This window comes from Annulohypoxylon truncatum, assembly GCF_022578515.1.
Source record: "Annulohypoxylon truncatum strain CBS 140777 unplaced genomic scaffold F4807scaffold_1, whole genome shotgun sequence".
Lineage (NCBI taxonomy): Eukaryota > Fungi > Ascomycota > Sordariomycetes > Xylariales > Hypoxylaceae > Annulohypoxylon > Annulohypoxylon truncatum.
In genome coordinates, this window is record NW_025953787.1 from 30,790 (window position 1) to 48,075 (window position 17,286).

Below are 17,286 nucleotides of genomic sequence, written 5' to 3' on the forward strand. Positions count from 1 at the left end.
ATGAAGTAGGTAGGAAGTAACAGTAAACCAATTGATTCCCCGCCTTGACCTTCACCTTCCTTGCAGCAACCTTTTTATAAAACAAAGCCGGGTGACCTCTGTTCAACTTTGGAAGCTTCTTATACCTACCTCTTACCACCTACCTTCTACAACCTATAATCCACCACTTCTTACCCCTATAGCCATCGCACTGGGGGAGCGCATGCGGCTCAGGTATGCACACGTCAATGCACGTATTACACGTCTTGTAGGCAGCTGACGGGTCCCGGTAGGGTAAAAAAGGGAAAGGCTGCCCTCACGCGTCGTGGTACCGCCTCGGCTTAATTTGGTTTCGCGATGAAGTTCACCGTCATGAAGTTCTTTCGGCGCAGCAAGAAGCCGCTCCAACAGCCCAAGCCGTCAAAGAAATCGGCCCAAGATGATTTGGAGAGGGATAAATATCGGATTTACAACCCGCAGCAGAGCGACTATTACAACTATGCCGCCCAAAGGGGTAGCGTGTTCGCGCCCTGGTTGGAGCTCCCCGCTCCTATATTAGAAAGGGTCTTCTCTTTTATCTGTCCCCATTGTTGTGATGAGTCGTACGAGACGTGCGAGCAGAGCGCACTCGAGAACGCCTGCATGCTTTGCGACCTACGCGACCTCTCGCATGCCGGCCAAGTCTGTAAGCGTTGGAGGAAGGCTGCCGTTAAATTAATGTGAGCTGCTCCTTAGACCGATGCTACGTGGCCCCAGGACAATGTGTTGCTAATCACTCGAGAATTTATTTCGCCATTATAGGTACCATAGCATCCGCATCGATTCCGTACATTATTGCGAGCGCGAGATCGATCTTTCCGAGAGGCGAAAACGCAGGAGTCGCTTCGATCGCAATGGCCTTCCCGAAGACACGGCTAGTGCTCGACTGCAGTTGTTGTGCCGATCGCTACGCGAAGACCCGACACGGCTTGGTTGCCTCGTTCAATACTTCAAGACGCCGTACATGTTACGAGAGTCGAGTACGTCCACGCTCGCGCGGACCATTGCCGTCTTGCCCAACCTCCGCTACGTCGACCTCCCCGAAGGACTATTTAGCGATGACCCGGCTTATCATACCCTCAAACTCGAGGTGCAAGCCCGCTGTCCAGACCTCAGAAAAATGACGTACATCGGTGGTAGTGAGCGGAGCTTGGAGGCGTTGAGTAGGGGTAATGTATGGCCGAACCTCGAGGTGTTAGAACTGACCAGAATAAACATGGATCCGGCGATGCTGCGACACGTCCTTTCTATGCTTCGTCACCTACGAGCTCTGAAGGTTTCGGACTGCCGAATCTTGGATGACGATATATTCAAATACAATGACACATTGGCGGCTTTCCCAGCCTTGGAGGAAATGATACTAATAGACACGCCGAAGCTCACCTCTGGAGGCCTAGTGGCGTATCTATCTAGGGACGAGACGCAGAGGCAGCTCAAAGTGCTCTCTCTTTCTAACACCGGGGTTCAAGCATCTACGCTACACGATGTATTGGCTCATGCGCCAAATCTTACAGCCTTGTCCATCATTGACCAAGTAGATTCCCCGTTCCCATCTCACTCGGGACCCCTCCCGCCACTGACGAACTGGTCTCTACAAACTCTGCGCTTCGAAATCACGGCGTCCCCGGCTACTGCTTCCTACGCGAGTATTACAAGCGGTTATTACAACTATCTAGCATCTTCCCTCTTTGCTGGTGGCTTACCGCGCCTATCCGCAGTCTATGTTCGCGACCAAGATTTCCCAGACATCCTCCTAGGCCTCCCGCCACCTATGCCCGGGTTTGCTGGAGGCCAGCAACGACCCAGTAGCTCCAGCAGTGACCGCATGTTCGGCATGGGGAACGGTAGTCTTTCGCCGATGAATAATGGTCACTTCGGCAATGTACCCCCCCGCTTCAGTTCTAACAACCCTTTTGCGGCAGCACTAGGACCGTCTCGCGGATTATCACTCAACCAGACGCTGGAGGTTTTCACCAAAGGGGAAGACGATGTCGATTGGGGTAGCATAAGAAGTAAGTATTTGTAAACCATGTCAAGGGACCTGTTTCAAGGTCTCGTGACACACAGTCAGTCTATATTCTTCTATCTACAGCAGCTACTAACCCCTTGTGTCGCAGTGGACCCCTTCGACGCTTACGGCGGTGTTGCGGGCAGCGGTAGCAGAGGCCGCAGTGGTAGTACTTCGAGCGGCCGCCCTCTAAGCAGTTACGGCCTAGCAGATATAGGGTCCGGGTGGCAAGCTGGTGGTGGAGCCAGAAAGAGTATACTTGTGCAAGGAACCGGCGCCGGTAGCTTCTTGGCCGTGCCAGGCGGACACGGGCGTACTGGTAGTACCGCAAGCTCCAGCGCTGTGAAGGAGGATCTATGGCCAAGACCCAGCAGTAGCGCAGGAGCCAAGGGAGACCGAGACCTGTGGCGCTAATAAGTAAACTCTAGAAGAGGACGTAGTGTTTATTCTTATAATGGATGACGATGTTAGGAGATTTTGGAGCTGATGTTCCGGTTTGCTCGGGAACAAAAGGTGATAAGTTCAAGAACCCAGTAGTAATAGGAATCATCAATTGTGCTACCAATCATCGGGTAGGCCGACGTGATGAGTCAGTACCTGGGATTTATATGTCTCGCGGCTGAATATTCAAGCTGATGAGAATAGCCAGAGTGAAAAGAGAAGTTATACGCTCATCCATTCCAAGTTGCCTATCGTGGGAGGAGACATTTAGGAAATCTTGGTAACGACTAATTCCCCCTGCGCGCCACCTTCGAGCTTTAGGAACCCACCTGTCTCTAATTTCTTTTTCCATTTTCCACTCTCATACCTCGCCAAGATCATTGTCATACGAAGCGCAGTCCGGCGACTTGAGCTGTGCTCGGCCGTTTCCGGGTCGAGGGGAGTGAATGTCCATCTTCCGAATGCCCAATTCAGTATATACCTGCCTGGACGGCTAGACGGCGTTGTCGGTGCTGGTGCTTCATCTTCTCCGGAGCTCCGGACCGTTGGTGATGTTGTTAATACGGACTTGATCCGATAGACCTCGTCTTTAGGTGCAGCATTCAACAAAGACATCAATTTTGTCGCATCGGTGACGGCACCTGGCTCCCCGGAGAGGGCGATTGAGAGAACTTCGACCTCGCTTTGGTGATCGTGGTTATGGTCATGATCATGGTCGTGAGCATGAGCGTCACTGTTGTTATTTATATTGGGTTGTTCACTTAACGCCCTCGCCAATCCGCCATCGATACCGAATATAACGTCGACAGGGATTCGTCCCTTATCGCTCTTCACCCAAGCGACGTCGACTTCGAGATCTCCGACTCGGTCAAGACAGTCGTCGAATCTGCGCTCGTCGCAGTTTTCCCATTTGCTGAAGACGATCAGGTCCGTGTATCTGGCTTGTATGCGAGCGGTGTAACTAGTATCCTCATACCCCTTCCAGTTCTCGACGTCGATGACACTGACGACGCCGTCGAGGGTGTAGTGGCCGGTGTCGCGAGCCAGTCGGTTGACTTCGATAGCCAAAGTAGCAGGGAAGGCAGAGCCAGAAGTCTCGATGACGATGCGATCGGGGTTAACGCTGGAACGCAGCTCGGCGAGAGCAGTGCTCAGCTGGCCGACGAGGTTGCAGCATATGCAGCCGTTGAGGAGCTCTTGGACGCCGGAGACGGCGCTGGACGAGGCGAGCTGCGAGTCGATGGCTACGTCGCCGAATTCATTCTTTAGCAGAGCCAGACGATAGGAAGGATTAGTGGTGCGAAGTTGTGGAATGATGTTCAGTAGCAATGTCGTTTTTCCGGAGCCCAAGAAGCCGGTCAGGATGGTTATAGGTATCGGGGCCATTCTCGCGCGTAATTTGCATGAATAAAAGAAGAAAATAAAAATAAATACCTCCTTAGAGCATCGTGGGGTACGAGGGGTCCTGGGGATACGTCACTCAGGTCACTTGCACACCTATTTTATTAATAGCATAGTTTCCCTCCCTGTCCCTGTTGAGCTTATTTTTAGTGCCCTAACCTATTATTTGATGGCGTATATTCTTGTCTATTCTTGTCATTCTCCCTGAACTTCCTCCTTAAACATCACAATCTTACACAGAATGTGATGTTCATTAATACTCAAAAGTCTGCCCAACCAGTTTTTCACTCAGCTCCCATAATCTCTCTGCGCCTTCGCGGTCTAAGGCATAAGCCGCAATTGACTGATCCATCCCACCCGCCGTAATGGCCACGCCATTCTTATCTGGAACACTTGTCAGCGATTTCGGAAATGATTCTGTAATATATATATGCATTCTCATACTCGCTAAGTCGGGATCGTAGGCGGCTTTGATATAGCTTGCCACCCCCTTTGCAGGAGTCGTCCACTTAATCGCCGGGTTGGGTTGACCATCCGGCAAAGACCAGCCCCTCAGTATGCTCTCTTCTTTCGTAACTAACCGATTAATACCTGTTTGGACAGCTATTCCAAGTTTAGTCTACGATCATATCGCTAAATCCTCAGATACGCCGGCACACTTACATCCTGGGTCGGTGGCTATGGCCCGAAGATTTGTCTTGCCCAGTTTCATAGCTAGGCCAAGCGTAAACAGGAGGTTGCCTGACTTGCTCGCTGCGTATGCCAGGAATGGTTCGTACGACTTTCCGTTGTCGAAATTAATGTCATCGAAACGGACATTGGAGAACTGGTGGCCAAAGGATGTCACGTTGACCACGCGTGCATTAGCACTCGCGAGCAAAGCCGGCATCAAGAGATTAGTAAACAGGAAATGACCAATATGATTAGTCCCGAATGTCATTTCGATTCCCTCCGGAGTCGTGGTATACTTAGGGATCATGCAAGCAGCCGCACTGTTAATGAGGATGTCAATAGCCGGTGCTAATTTGAGAACTTCGGCGGCAGCCGAGCGAACCGATTGCTGGCTCGATAGGTCCATTTCCACGGGTATAATCTCGCAAGCTAGCTCAGACGACAGTCTTATGCATTCTATAACCTGCCTCATTCTAGATTCAGATCTAGAAGCAAGAATGAGCCGCTTGGTTCCATGCTGCGCGATACATCTGGCCGCTTCCGCACCCAGACTTTGCGATGAGCATCCGGTGATTACGACTTGACGTTATATAGGTATCAGTACTATGAGAATATCTATATCTCACATTTATATATAGATATGCGAAATTAACTTACCAGTCTTGCCAGAAATATACTCCCTAAATTTGTCAGCTACTTCATCCGACGTCAAATCATGGTCGACATCAGTTACTACCCCTCTGCCTGCCGCCGCAAACCTTGGGTCCCATTTTGCCCCTGAAGCCATCGTCCAACTACGATGATAGCTTTGATGTTGTCTTTGGCGTGCGTTGATAAGCTGCGTGGGCTATTAAGAAAATGTCGGTATAATATTCGGCTCGTTTCGTTGGAGCAAAGTCGAGTGATAGGTGGCTAAAGGTGTCGCCCTCCCTCATTTTACCTGGCGTCTTCTCATCCTCATTTTATGTTTCGAGGGTCTCTACAACATATCCATACGTATATCAAAGGATATTACAATAAAGCCGTTAAAGTCCGCTCAGGCTATGCTAGCAAGCCAATTCACGACCTTCGGGATTGAGTCAAATCTCCATCCTACTTCTCCCGGAGAAAGCATACCCACTTCGAACTACAGGTCATCAGCATAGGGGTGCCGTGAAGCCTGCGTGAATTTAGTTTCTAGCTCTCTAGGCCTTGTTTCAGTACGACAGAGACCATCGCCTTAATCACTTAGCGTGCAATTAGTATATTTCACTTGTGGATCCGTGCTTCTTAAGACCGTGATATCCGAATCGTGCATCGGACGGTCGCCTCGAGACCCGATATTACGCAAATCGACCATGAGGTGGAGAGAAGAGACTACAAGCTGGCGTCAGCATCTTCTTAACAGCTTTCAATAAGCGGGTGCTGAGGTGGTTCTCAAAAAAAAAAAAAAAAAAAAAAAAATGAACATTGTTATGATATAGTGTATGCTACTGTCCTAATGGAAGTCGACTACGTTGGACAAGATATGATGACGACGGGTTGAACACAATTGCTGTAATAAGCGAGTTTACTTAACTCTTATCAAGGAGTGCGAGTGAGTTACTCCTCACTTTTCAGATATAGTCCAACCTATGATCACACGCGCACGTAGAAAATACACTGACACAGAGGGAGGAGTTATTTCATCATAAGATTGGATATATGTAAGCTGATATAAGCTAATTCTCCGATACTCTATGCGGAGGTGCAGTTAGACAACCCTGCCTGGAAGGTCTGAGAATTTCTGACATATATAGGCAAGTAATCTCGCGTCGTGAAGTTTTCGTCGATATAGTAAGAAACATCACTCGAGCTATAGTTGGAGCCGAGGATGGCAAGAAGGTCGCTCTCGATGCTTTGTGGTAGTAATTAGCCAACCATCACGCCCCGATAGGCATTCATGAAATATAGGATAAAACTTACAAGTCGACAAACACCACATCAACAACATCCGGGGTGGTACTCTCGTTAAACCCGGCCGTGCCCTGGAAGAAATCGGGAATATCATAATACGGGATCCCAGTATGCGCAGTGTCATCGCCATCCGTCCCAAAATCGTCCTTGGTCGTGTAGCCTGGAACTAGGTCGACTACCTGACGTCTCGTGATACTGGGGTGCTCACCGTGCTCTTCGCGTTTAATTCCGGAAAGGTGAACGGGAGACGGGTCGACGCAGATATCACGTTCGATGGGCATGACGCCAAGGCTGCGCTTCTGGCTGGCACCCGCCTTATTAAGTGACTGAAGCAAAGTGCTAGCTACGCTATAGGGTATTTCTGGGATATATAAGAAGTGATCGAGGAACGGCGAGACGATGAATTGGTCATCATAAGTGAAGGGTCCCTTATACAAGTCAAATCGGACGCTTCCTGTGTTGGCGATGATGTAGCGTGGTATATCTTGACGTGATTCGTTCACAACAGCCTCGGACAGCGCTTCTGATAGCAGGGGGAAGATATTCCCGGTACTATCAAAGCTCACACATGTCAGACAATAGTCCTATCCCGCCTTTAGTCAAGACACACATCATTAACCGGCCCGTGAGTAGGAAATTAAGATTGCTGACCTGAGGTGCGCAACCGTATACGTCGGTAAGGTTCAGTTGCTTTCTGTACTTCGTAATCTCGGCCGTAACGGCCAGACCATTACTATAGTCGAATTTCTTGTCGTAACGAGTCGCGGCGTGGTACTCGAACGTTCGACGGTTCCAGTCGAGATAGCGCCGTGAGTACACGAAAGGAGAAGTGGAATTCTGAGTGGCTTTACGGGTTGGGTTAGGGACGCCGGCCGGTCCGGGAACGACGCCGTGGTAGCCGCTATTATTACTGTTAAATCCAGACATCGAGAGCCAACCGAGAGTTTCGCAATACCGGCCTGCAAGATTATCAGAGGTAGGCTCGAAAGCAAAGTGTGCGTTTTACTTACCCGACTCCATCGCTGTACTGCTAGAGTCCAGAACAGCAAAGTCTCTGATGTGAGTGTGGCCTCCTATATCGGGATGAGCTGAACTGCCCCTTTACCAAAGTGTAGAGAAGCGGGGAGAGAGAGAGAAGGATAAAACAAACCCATAAATTGGATAGGGGTATTGGGATGCACTGCGCGAATGGCGTCAAAGACAACGGGAAACGTGCTGATCGAATCAGTCGGGCGCGCAGGGTTGTGGCCCAGAATGATGAAGACGTCCACGGGTTCCGGGGAATGAAGAATATCCAAGAACCATTGTTGGGTGACCATGGTCTTCGCGGGAATGACCTTGCTGACATTCGTGTTGCCTATCAGATGTCAACCAGATTGTTAAGCGGCAAAAAGGGGAATAGGGGCTTCTTAAGGACTACTGACCGGTGAAATCAAATAGCACGCCAAAGGCCATGACTCTAAGGCCGTGCTGAGTAGTAAAATACCGGTGCGTCTTGCCGATATACTGCCACTCGTTCGTCTCCGGGTTGAGGATTTGAACGTTGGATGTCAGATACTTCTCACCCCAGTAGGTCGAGATATTATACATGGCCTGGTAGGCCACGGTGGCAAGGTATAATTCGTGATTGCCGATGGTGAGCAAGTCATAATCGACCTTGTCGAAGACTGTCATCGAAATAGCACCGTCCGGTGTTGTGGCGTCGCTTAGGCCTGCCCCGTCGTGCAGGTCGCCTAGGCGGGAGGAGGTGGTGAGTTTTATCGACTGCATCTCTCCAGGAGTTGGGATCAACTAACCGGTGTCTACCAGAAGCATGTCGACCCCCATACGGCTGGCCTGATGCTTGAAGTGAGTAGAGAAAGAGACAAAGTCGCCCCAGTCCGCGCCATAGTTTCCTTGCTTCAGATGACCTTCCAGCCATCCGTGGGTGTCGGTCTTGTGAGGTTGACCGTCAGCAACACCATCTGGTGAAGGTCTCAATATTCATCGTCCACTCACCGTATGCAGGAAATTCAATTGGCCCCACTGCAGCACTTGGAGTTAGCATTGCCATTCCTTTTCCTATTCCCATTTCCCTATATATTAGGTATATATATATATGAACTCACCTCCAAAGCTCTCGTAGGTCCATAGGTAGCGTTAATCGCATCTGGCTGCATGCGCTTAACGTGTCGAACATGTTCGACATGATCTACAGGGCCAAAGCAGCCGGAGCAGGCTAGAGAACCGTCGATGAGCGGCAGGAGACCCAGGAGATTGAGGAGGCGCATCTTGACTCTTTTCTTTTCTTTTCTTTTCCTTTACCTGTCTGCCAACTTGCCAATAAAGCAGGTAAAGTATATATCGAGCAGCTTGGAAAAGAGACGGGAATTTAAATATTCTCTGGAAATACGGCACCGCGGTACCGCCGCACCGCGGCATTCACCGAGATAATACTACGTAGTAAACGCTCCTAATCGCTAAGTACATAAACAGTGAGAGAGCCGGGATACCGCACGTGGTAGTAGTCGCCTTCCTAATAGAGTAAGTACAAGTAAATGTAGGCGATAGGTCGTGGTCTATCAGCGATTATGTGGAAACCAATATACATCATATTACCTACGTGAAATCGTACAAAGGTAACTCGAATATTCAATGTCTACCCTCTATATAAACTGTGTATATACTGTATATATATTGTATATATACACATCTTCAGCTAGCCACATAGATCTTGTTCACGTTTGTAAATGTACATAAATCATTAGTCTAATGTCCCCTTCGGGAATCGCAGGATCGCAAAAATGCATGCTGACCTGCATTAGGGTATATATAGTAGATCTAACTACATGGGTAATGAGGGCCTTATTATCTAGAACAGGAAATCGATGATAACATCACAGTTGCTTGTTACGGAGTAGTGCAATGTCGCAAGCCCCCGTGCGAAGAAAACGATTATAACTCTGTGATTCCGTTCTCACCTACAATTCGATCTCTTCAACGTCCTTCCTCGCCGTATCTTCCACCTCCGATCGTGGCGTTGCTGGGGGCGTCTTATCTCCATCTTCCGCCGTCGACACCACTCCCATCCGACTGAGGTCCCCGGGAGACAATCTCCCCCGGATCCTGTAAGACTTCGCCGAATATGCGCGGTTAGAGTTATCCTCCAGGTAGAACGCCAATCTCTCTGGCTTTTGGCTTGGCGAGAGCCATCTGTCGATATCGTCTTCTAATTGCCTGAGTACTTCGATAGCCCTGCTCTTGCCTATGACCCCATCTATGTATATCGACACGATAGTCCAGTCCTGCGCAGCATCGCGCACCGCGAGACTATTATTGAAGTAAGATGTGCCGATGCCAAATGCGACAAACCTCCGCTTCTCTCTCGAGATATGCTCATCTAGGAGGTCATTTAGGTTGTCCATTGGTATTTTTCTATCTTTCGGCTTAGTTTCTCTCGAAATCGTAGTTTGTGATAGCTTAAGGTGCTTGGTAGTTTAGGCACGAGAAGGCAGAGATCCGGTTCACTTTATTGAATATCAACACGATAATTTCCGTTTGGTGTGCTACTTGAGTAAAACGGAGATCAATTGGACCCTTTGTTCTTCAAACCTCGAGGACCAGCTAGTCAGTATTTGGGGTGTTAGGGACAAAGGCATAGTTTCAACGGTGACTACTCGAAAGATAAGGAGGGCTTTTTTCACTTTGTTCTTGAATGATTTTCTCACCACCTGTGTACTTACACTGACTGACAAGTGACTGAATCGTAATTGCTTATTCTGGTTGTGGTACTACTCAATGTGATACTCGATGTGGCCTCAGCTTTTCCGTCTTCGTGGAAAGCCGTATGCTTATTAGATAATAAGACTCTTAGAGCCTTTATGATGCTGTTATAACTTATACGGCCAAGAACTAGCATTATATCATACCTTAAGGCGACTGTAGTTCAACGTACTTTTAATAGGGGTCGGAGATCAAGAGAAACTTAGGGGGATAAATAAAGATAGTAGTTAAATCAATCACATATAGCAGGATGTTAAATATTTAAACTTGATAAATATAACATTGTGTAAAAAAGCAATAGCTAACACGATAGATCCACATGCAAAATCCCGAGACCAAATACTTCCATCAACCCTAAGGATACATAGCTAATGAAAAAAAGAAAAAGAAAACACAAGTCATAAACCATATCCAAGAAATAGGAAGCGATACGTTAACCCAACCTCCATGCACCGAAAAAGAAACTGAATCCTAAACCCTGAATACGATCATTCCTTATAGAATCAAAAAGTGTCCAGCCACGAAGACGAGACCGGAGAACACGGCGAAGGCGTTCTTGAGCGACGCGGCACCAGCAGTGACGACGGCAGGAGGGCTACTAGTAGTGCCGTTGGGAGCCATACCGCTGGCGTTGCACCGTCCATTCGAGCCATTGCAGCCAGAAGAGACGCACGAGGGACCACTGCAGCTAGAGCTGGAGCCGGAGCCGGAGCCGGGGTTGGAGCCGGGGTTGGAGCCGTGACCACTCATAGATCCAGAGCCAGAGCCAGAAGAGACGCACGAAGAGCCATTGCATCCTGAGCCTGATCCAGCACCGTTGCCAGATCCGGACCCGGACCCTGAACCAGCAGCAGAGCCGGAACCGGAACCAGATCCGGGGTGAGGGCATGGACCAGGACCGGTGCACGAGCCCACAGCGTTGTTGGTAGGGACGGCAGTGTGGATGGTACGGGTGTTGGTGGCTGGGGGGTTGGTTGGGTAGGCAGTGATGGTGGCAGTAACACCGTTGCCGTTAATGCTGACAGTGGGCACCCATGTGCCGGTAGGCTGAGCACCGGGGCAGGTGATCTCGATCTCGGTGGTAGGCTTGCAGGCGTGGCAAGCGACGGTGGTGACGACGAATCCAGGAGGCATGGTGGGAGTCACGTAGTCGGTGGGTTTACCCATACAGGTCTCGGTGATGGTGTAAGTGGCCAGCCACTGGCTGGTCTCGCATGCTGCCGGCAGGATCGTCTCGTACACGGTCGTGTACTGAGGTTCCTTTACCGGATAAACGCTAGTGTGGAGAGTCGGGTACGCTGTGTGTACCGCAGACACGGTGTTGTACAGCGAAACCGGGTGGTGAGCGGAGAGCCCGGTCTGAGCAGTTGCGTTGCTGAAGAAAGGCATCTTGGTGATTTCTTTTTTTTAAGCTGATCTTTCTGGTGATGTGTTGTGATCGGTGTCAGTTAAGACTTTACCGTGAGTAAACGAGTGTGGTATATCAAATGAGTGTGGTAATGAGTAGTAATGAATGTGGTAGCCAAAAAGGGCTATGAACGAGTGACTATGGTGATTGAGAGTGAACTGTAAAAGAGTGACTGATGATGCTTCCACAGAAAAGGAGATAGAACCGGTCGGAAGCTCATGACATTTATATTGAAAATGGAAGACAGCATCTCCCACTTTAACGCGTCAAAAAGAGCCAGCATCATACTTGGTGAGAATGAAATCACAACATAATTTCCACACTTGCTGAGGATCGCCGCAATGCAAGAATGGGTTTGGATTACATGGCATTCCTTGTGTGCGCCAGCACAAGGCTCACCTGGCTACAAAATAGATAGCTGAACGGCATGATAGAAAACACGTTTGACCTGCGACTGTTTAAGACATATCTATGGATAGCTGAGACCTGCCATGCTCACCGGGCTAGATTATCAACATTGAAGCGCGTCTCAAGACAACGAGACCAATAATAGTGTCCTACATATCACGCTTACCTAGCTGCTCATACTCGCAACTGGCCCGTACATTCGGATTGTCCAGAATGCCGCACCTGAATTAATTGGATTTCATTCGTTGCATTTTCGCATTCGCATGAATTTGTGCATCGTTGGTATGTTCCCTCGTTTTTCGACATCTCCCGCACACAGTCCGAAGACGTTCGGGAGACTTCCTAATAAGGAGTTTTGATCTCCAGAGTGATTCTCATATTGAGAATGGCAACTCATCACTGTAAAGATTTCGAGGTGATGGTCGTGGCTGCTCTGTGAATACTTTTTGATCTGAGGAAAAAAAAAAAAGAAGAGAAAAGGGAAGGAAAAATTTAGCCAGCACTTTTTGCATTTATCATTCAAATTTGATGCTGGTGGGGCCTAATTCGTTAGAGCCATTTCATTATGTAATCACTCAAAAGTTTTTCTTTCTTTTTCCTTCTATCCACCCTCAGACACAATAACCTCCATATGTGCATATAGTGGGGTTACCCTCCAGTGTTTACATATCGGAACTTCGTACGTATTGGGGCCGACTAAGGAATCTCATCTTCTTTCAGTATATTCAACGAGATGCCAGCAGACGACTACGCGCCCGTAGGCGGGGGCGGTGCTCTCAAGCTGAAAGGCGGAAAGGTACAGAAAAATAAGAAGAAAAATAAGACCAAGGCAAACCTCGAACATTCCCTCGCCGTAGAGCATTCCACTACTAAGGAAGGGAAAGAAGCTAAGGAAGTCGACAAGAAACGGCAAGACGATGGAGATGATGTGGATATAATTGAGCATAAAACGGAAGCCGAACGCCGCCACGAGGAAGCAAACAGGAAGAAGGTTTGTGCTATCAGTCCTTGGAATGCTGAACGACCAATTGATGCTAACGTTGGCTTTACCAATTAGATGTTGAAAATGCTCGAGGATCCCAAGGTGGCTTCCGAATTTCGCAAGACTCATAAGGAGAGAGTTGAGGGTCTCAACACGTACCTCTCCAAGTTGAGCGAACACCACGATATGCCCAAGATTGGCCCCGGTTAATCTATCTCCTCCGATGACTTGGAATTGGTGAAGTGATACGACGCTGAAGAGAAGAGAAGAGAAAAGAAGAGTTACTGTTTCTATAACATTGGAGAATACCCCAACGATACGGCGTTTATGGAGTTTACTCTTAGCTTGTAAATACCATCACTGCACATTATCCTGATCATCTAAATTGCGTCAGCCTCGCCGATGAACTTGTCGATAGTAAAATCACGCCATTAAGCATGATTTCTCGTCGCCTGGGTCACGGGAAGGTCTATATCTGCGACTAGCCCGCATGGATTATTATTACTAGTGTTCTTACGCATGCCCTCTATTATAACCAACCCAAAACATAGATAGCTACCTAGGCAGGTGTATACGCTGTTCGTTTTTTATATCCCCCAATTCAGATTGCATAACCCAAAAAATCAGTGTAGCGTAGCCAATTTCGTTAGATTCGTCAATAGCCGCAAGGCCTTGCGCGCTCTGAGCTGACCCTTTCTCTATTACTCTTCCCTGTTGATCCAAATGAATGTAGATGCCGTCAAAATCCCATGTATGCAACAATGCTCGCCCTAGTCATGCTACCAACGCCTAGCCCGTGTTATTGAGCTAATAAACGGGAAATGCCTGTTGCCAAAACCGTTATACCAGCAGTGCTCCACCAACGATTACGCCGATAACAACCTCGGCCACCGGCTTGATCACAAGGGACCTACCAGCGCCCGATTGCAGACTTCCTGACGTTCCAGATGTTGTGCTCGCCGCCTCGGTAGCACCGGGAGTAACGACCTCAACTGAAGTGATCGTAGTCTACAGTACTCAAGAGTTAGTGATCCATTCCATGCTACTCCAGTATTGGATCTGCCATAGCGCTCAAAGACCAATTCGTCGGCTCACACTAGCGCAGGGATTACATAATTCATGCTCGGAAAACCATAACTTACCTTGGCACCTCCGGGGAGTGTCGACGTAAACGTCGATGTCCTAGGCGACGTTGTGGTACCAGCGCTGGACGTGGTGGTAGTCGCTAGGGTCGAGTCTGAATACACAGTTAGCCGAATTCGAGTAGAGAAAAATAGATACGTCGATTGGATGGCAGAACTAGACGTGATGCTGGATGTAGTTGGACGCAGACATTCGGGAAAACGAGAAGCAAGATCAGTGCAGATGCAACAATTTCTTGCTGGACGTACCCCTGGAAGAAGAACTAGAGCTAGAGGAAGATACGGAAGTGGTCACGATCAAGGGGGTGGAGGATGATAATGTCGTGGTTACGACGGTGGTAGTCTCCGAAGTCAGGTCGGCTGAAGAGCTGGTAAACGTACCGGAAGTACTCGTGGTTTCAGTAGATTCCGAGGTTGTCGTTGTCGTCTGCGAGTCTGTCTGCGTGGTACTAGAGGGGGTAGCTGTAGTCGTCGTCGTATCCAAAGTCGAGGTGGAAGATGGTGCTGCAGAAGTAGTTTCCGCCGTAGATTCTTGACTCGTGCTACTTTCACTTGTGGAAGTAGCAGCACTAGTTTCGGTGGACGTGGAAGTTGTCACGGCGGCGGTCGTATCGTTTCCAGAAGACGACTGTTGCCTTTTTGCCATCTGGACAATAGAGGTTGCTAACTCCGGATCATTCGCATGAACAGCCTCCATAGCCGCGTGATCAGAGTCGTAAACGCCATGTTTGTACGTGGAGGGGAAGTAGGCATGGAGGAACTGGTGAAGAGCCTGCGGCGAAGCTGAGCTCAGCAGCCGCGAGAATGTCGAGTCGTCACGATGGACAACATCATCAGACTCGCTTTCAGCTCGGTCCTCATTAGCGGGCTGCTGCTTGAGGAGGGCATTTGCAAGCCCGGCCGTGACAAGCAGGCCGAGAAGCAGGGTCAAAAAGCAATGCCGAGCTGAAGGCATCTTGTTTACTATATGACTTCGGCGTTGGGTTGACTGGGTGAATGGGAGAGCGGCCTTCTCACCCAGAAGGCTCTTTTCAGAAAGATTCGGTGTCATATTGAAAAGAAGAGTGAATTGGAGGATATCGCCGTTTAAAGGGAAGCCCACTGGACCAGGCCGAAAAGCGAATGAGCTAACGCAGACTACTGCAGAGTATGCTTAGGAGTGGGCGGCAAAGAGGTCGGGGCGAAGGCAGTATCGTTATTCGTACAGCTCTAGCAGACCCGCGGGCTCTGTTGCATGACAGCCGGGAAAGAGAGTGCGTACTGTAGTTGCACAAGACAAAGAGTGAAAAAGTAAAGCGAAGGTAAGTGAGATTCGAAAAGGTGAGAGGCCAAAGGTCAAACGATAGCCTATCGAGGCACCTTTACATACATAGGTAGTCGACCAACTCGGGCAACATAAGATATCGTGGCTGATGGCTTGATGTCGAAAATAATATGGTGGAGCCTTTATTTGCTACTCCGTACTTAATAGTCGTACTGTACATATCGAGACGACGAGACACTGTGCGATATCAGTGGCGTAAATCTGATCGGCTACAGAGGTACGTAGAGTCGGGTCCGTATGGATCAGTATGGATCCATATCCAAAACCTCGAGTTGATCTGATGCAATACCGCAGCAAAGCCTCCCGAATCCCAACCTTTAGCTTTGTTCGGATGGCTGAACTGCTCAACCAACCACCCTGATTTCTGCCATCACACACATCATGGATGTCGACGCAAGTAGGCATGTACTCCGTACGATCGAGATTTCTCGGCACCCGTAGACTCGGTTCGGAGCCCCTACCGGTACTGTGTATGTATGTACCATGACCATTGGTGACGTCGCTTTCTTGTTGAGAATACGAGGTTTCCGCTGTTTGGTCGAAGCAGACACCCCACTTCGACTAAGTAGATCCGCACACTGTACAGATATTTGTTTCTGTATAGCTGATGCGTCGTACTACAACATACCCGGTAATCCGTATCACCGTTTGAGCAGGTATCCAGGAGATCAGAGGGGCAAAATAACTATTAAACGGATGAGCGGGGAGCTATTAAACAAGCTGACAGACAAGACACTGACAAATGTGTGGTGACAGGGCAAGACACATGCTGACATGTAAATTCCCCCTTGCCCCCCGATTTTCATTATTGGTCTGTCTGGTTTGTTCATGCATTCGTGTCTTGTTTATTTTTAGCTTCGGTTTGAACGTCTCGAACCTGGGCGCAGCCTCAGCGGCTTAACCCGAATCATTCTTAGCGGCTTAACCCAGGAGATATGATCTTCATGAAGCACTGATAACCTATCCACCATCGTCATGCTTCCTGGTGAGAAAAGGAAGGTAAAAAGAACCGTACATTAAATGAAATAAAAATGCCGTAGAAGATGGAAATGGACACTGGTGTAGTATAGACATCGCGTAGATACCACAATGCGACTAGGTCCGTAACACAGTATCCAACCACCTGAAAAATAGGTGAGACCGATTGTTGTAGGGCTGAGTGCTTGGCGTAGGGTCGTTACGCGCAGCACAATCTGATAATTTATCTCTTACCTATAATACATACGTACATATTCAGTACGTAAGATACTTTACATTTGTAAGGTACCTAGGCACACAACTAAATATTATCGGAATCTATATAGTATTTCATTGTTCACGTGCACCCGCTGATGAAGACATCAAAGTTTGCACTAATTTCTAACCTCCCGATCAAACAAACCCATGCGCGGCAACCACAGCCGTATTTGTGGGGTCATCCATTGTCTCGGAACTTTCCAGTATCAACCTTGGAAGCTTTTGTGCGCTTCCCCCGCTATTCTGAGGCCCATTCATACTATTATAAGAATAACAACTGTATTCATTCTAAGATACTGTAGTTATCGAGGCTTTCAGCGTCCTTATCAGCTTGGTTGTAACCAAAATGAAGATATATAAGAACGTCCTCTATGTCGTCAAGACAAACACCCTCGCCCAAACAGCCTTAATCTAATTGTGGCTTGTTAGGAGAGCGAGTCTAGTTAGATAGTGAAAAGGCTGTCTTTAAGATCATTATATTGTTGCTGTGTTTGCATTTGTTTCAAACTGGAATGTTTACTTTGGAGAGTACCAGCATATTATGCCAGA

The 17,286-nt window shown here is 48.5% G+C and overlaps 8 protein-coding genes across 8 annotated transcripts; 2 read left to right on the forward strand and 6 right to left on the reverse strand.

Moving 5' to 3' along the window:
* The first annotated feature begins 95 nt into the window (after positions 1–95).
* On the forward strand, positions 96–2,587 carry F4807DRAFT_258 (uncharacterized protein). The gene is made up of 4 exons (XM_047994465.1): positions 96–213; positions 283–698; positions 781–2,030; positions 2,136–2,587. Exons 2-4 carry the CDS (start codon positions 337–339, stop codon positions 2,438–2,440), a joined length of 1,917 nt encoding a protein of 638 aa, XP_047859027.1. The 5' UTR covers positions 96–213; positions 283–336; the 3' UTR covers positions 2,441–2,587.
* Positions 2,588–3,990, reverse strand: F4807DRAFT_218 (cobW-domain-containing protein). Its single transcript, XM_047994019.1, has one exon. It carries the CDS (start codon positions 3,851–3,853, stop codon positions 2,735–2,737), a length of 1,119 nt encoding a protein of 372 aa, XP_047859028.1. The 5' UTR covers positions 3,854–3,990; the 3' UTR covers positions 2,588–2,734.
* A 131-nt stretch (positions 3,991–4,121) lies between these two features.
* F4807DRAFT_449185 (short-chain dehydrogenase) lies at positions 4,122–5,327 on the reverse strand (the record flags this gene model as incomplete). The annotated part of the gene is made up of 4 exons (XM_047999990.1): positions 4,122–4,252; positions 4,313–4,471; positions 4,532–5,119; positions 5,198–5,327. 4 exons carry the CDS (start codon positions 5,325–5,327, stop codon positions 4,122–4,124), a joined length of 1,008 nt encoding a protein of 335 aa, XP_047859029.1.
* An 860-nt stretch (positions 5,328–6,187) lies between these two features.
* On the reverse strand, positions 6,188–9,052 carry F4807DRAFT_403545 (Metallo-dependent phosphatase-like protein). The gene is made up of 9 exons (XM_047996025.1): positions 8,584–9,052; positions 8,474–8,500; positions 8,272–8,410; positions 7,900–8,208; positions 7,626–7,832; positions 7,486–7,548; positions 7,127–7,434; positions 6,485–7,059; positions 6,188–6,416 (listed from the first exon to the last, which is right to left on the reverse strand). The coding sequence occupies exons 1-9, from the start codon at positions 8,743–8,745 to the stop codon at positions 6,257–6,259; spliced, it is 1,950 nt and encodes a 649-aa protein (XP_047859030.1). The 5' UTR covers positions 8,746–9,052; the 3' UTR covers positions 6,188–6,256.
* Positions 9,053–9,316: 264 nt separating this feature from the next.
* F4807DRAFT_403552 (uncharacterized protein) lies at positions 9,317–10,531 on the reverse strand. Its single transcript, XM_047996026.1, has one exon. It carries the CDS (start codon positions 9,877–9,879, stop codon positions 9,436–9,438), a length of 444 nt encoding a protein of 147 aa, XP_047859031.1. The 5' UTR covers positions 9,880–10,531; the 3' UTR covers positions 9,317–9,435.
* A 22-nt stretch (positions 10,532–10,553) lies between these two features.
* Positions 10,554–12,027, reverse strand: F4807DRAFT_354 (uncharacterized protein). The gene has a single exon (XM_047995494.1). The coding sequence runs from the start codon at positions 11,624–11,626 to the stop codon at positions 10,733–10,735; it is 894 nt and encodes a 297-aa protein (XP_047859032.1). The 5' UTR covers positions 11,627–12,027; the 3' UTR covers positions 10,554–10,732.
* Positions 12,028–12,670: 643 nt separating this feature from the next.
* Positions 12,671–13,818, forward strand: F4807DRAFT_382 (DUF1754-domain-containing protein). The gene is made up of 2 exons (XM_047995793.1): positions 12,671–13,044; positions 13,111–13,818. Exons 1-2 carry the CDS (start codon positions 12,787–12,789, stop codon positions 13,243–13,245), a joined length of 393 nt encoding a protein of 130 aa, XP_047859033.1. The 5' UTR covers positions 12,671–12,786; the 3' UTR covers positions 13,246–13,818.
* On the reverse strand, positions 13,520–15,429 carry F4807DRAFT_414 (uncharacterized protein). Its single transcript, XM_047996930.1, has 3 exons — positions 14,427–15,429; positions 14,178–14,272; positions 13,520–14,043 (listed from the first exon to the last, which is right to left on the reverse strand). Exons 1-3 carry the CDS (start codon positions 15,226–15,228, stop codon positions 13,876–13,878), a joined length of 1,065 nt encoding a protein of 354 aa, XP_047859034.1. The 5' UTR covers positions 15,229–15,429; the 3' UTR covers positions 13,520–13,875.
* Between the last annotated feature and the right edge of the window lie 1,857 nt (positions 15,430–17,286).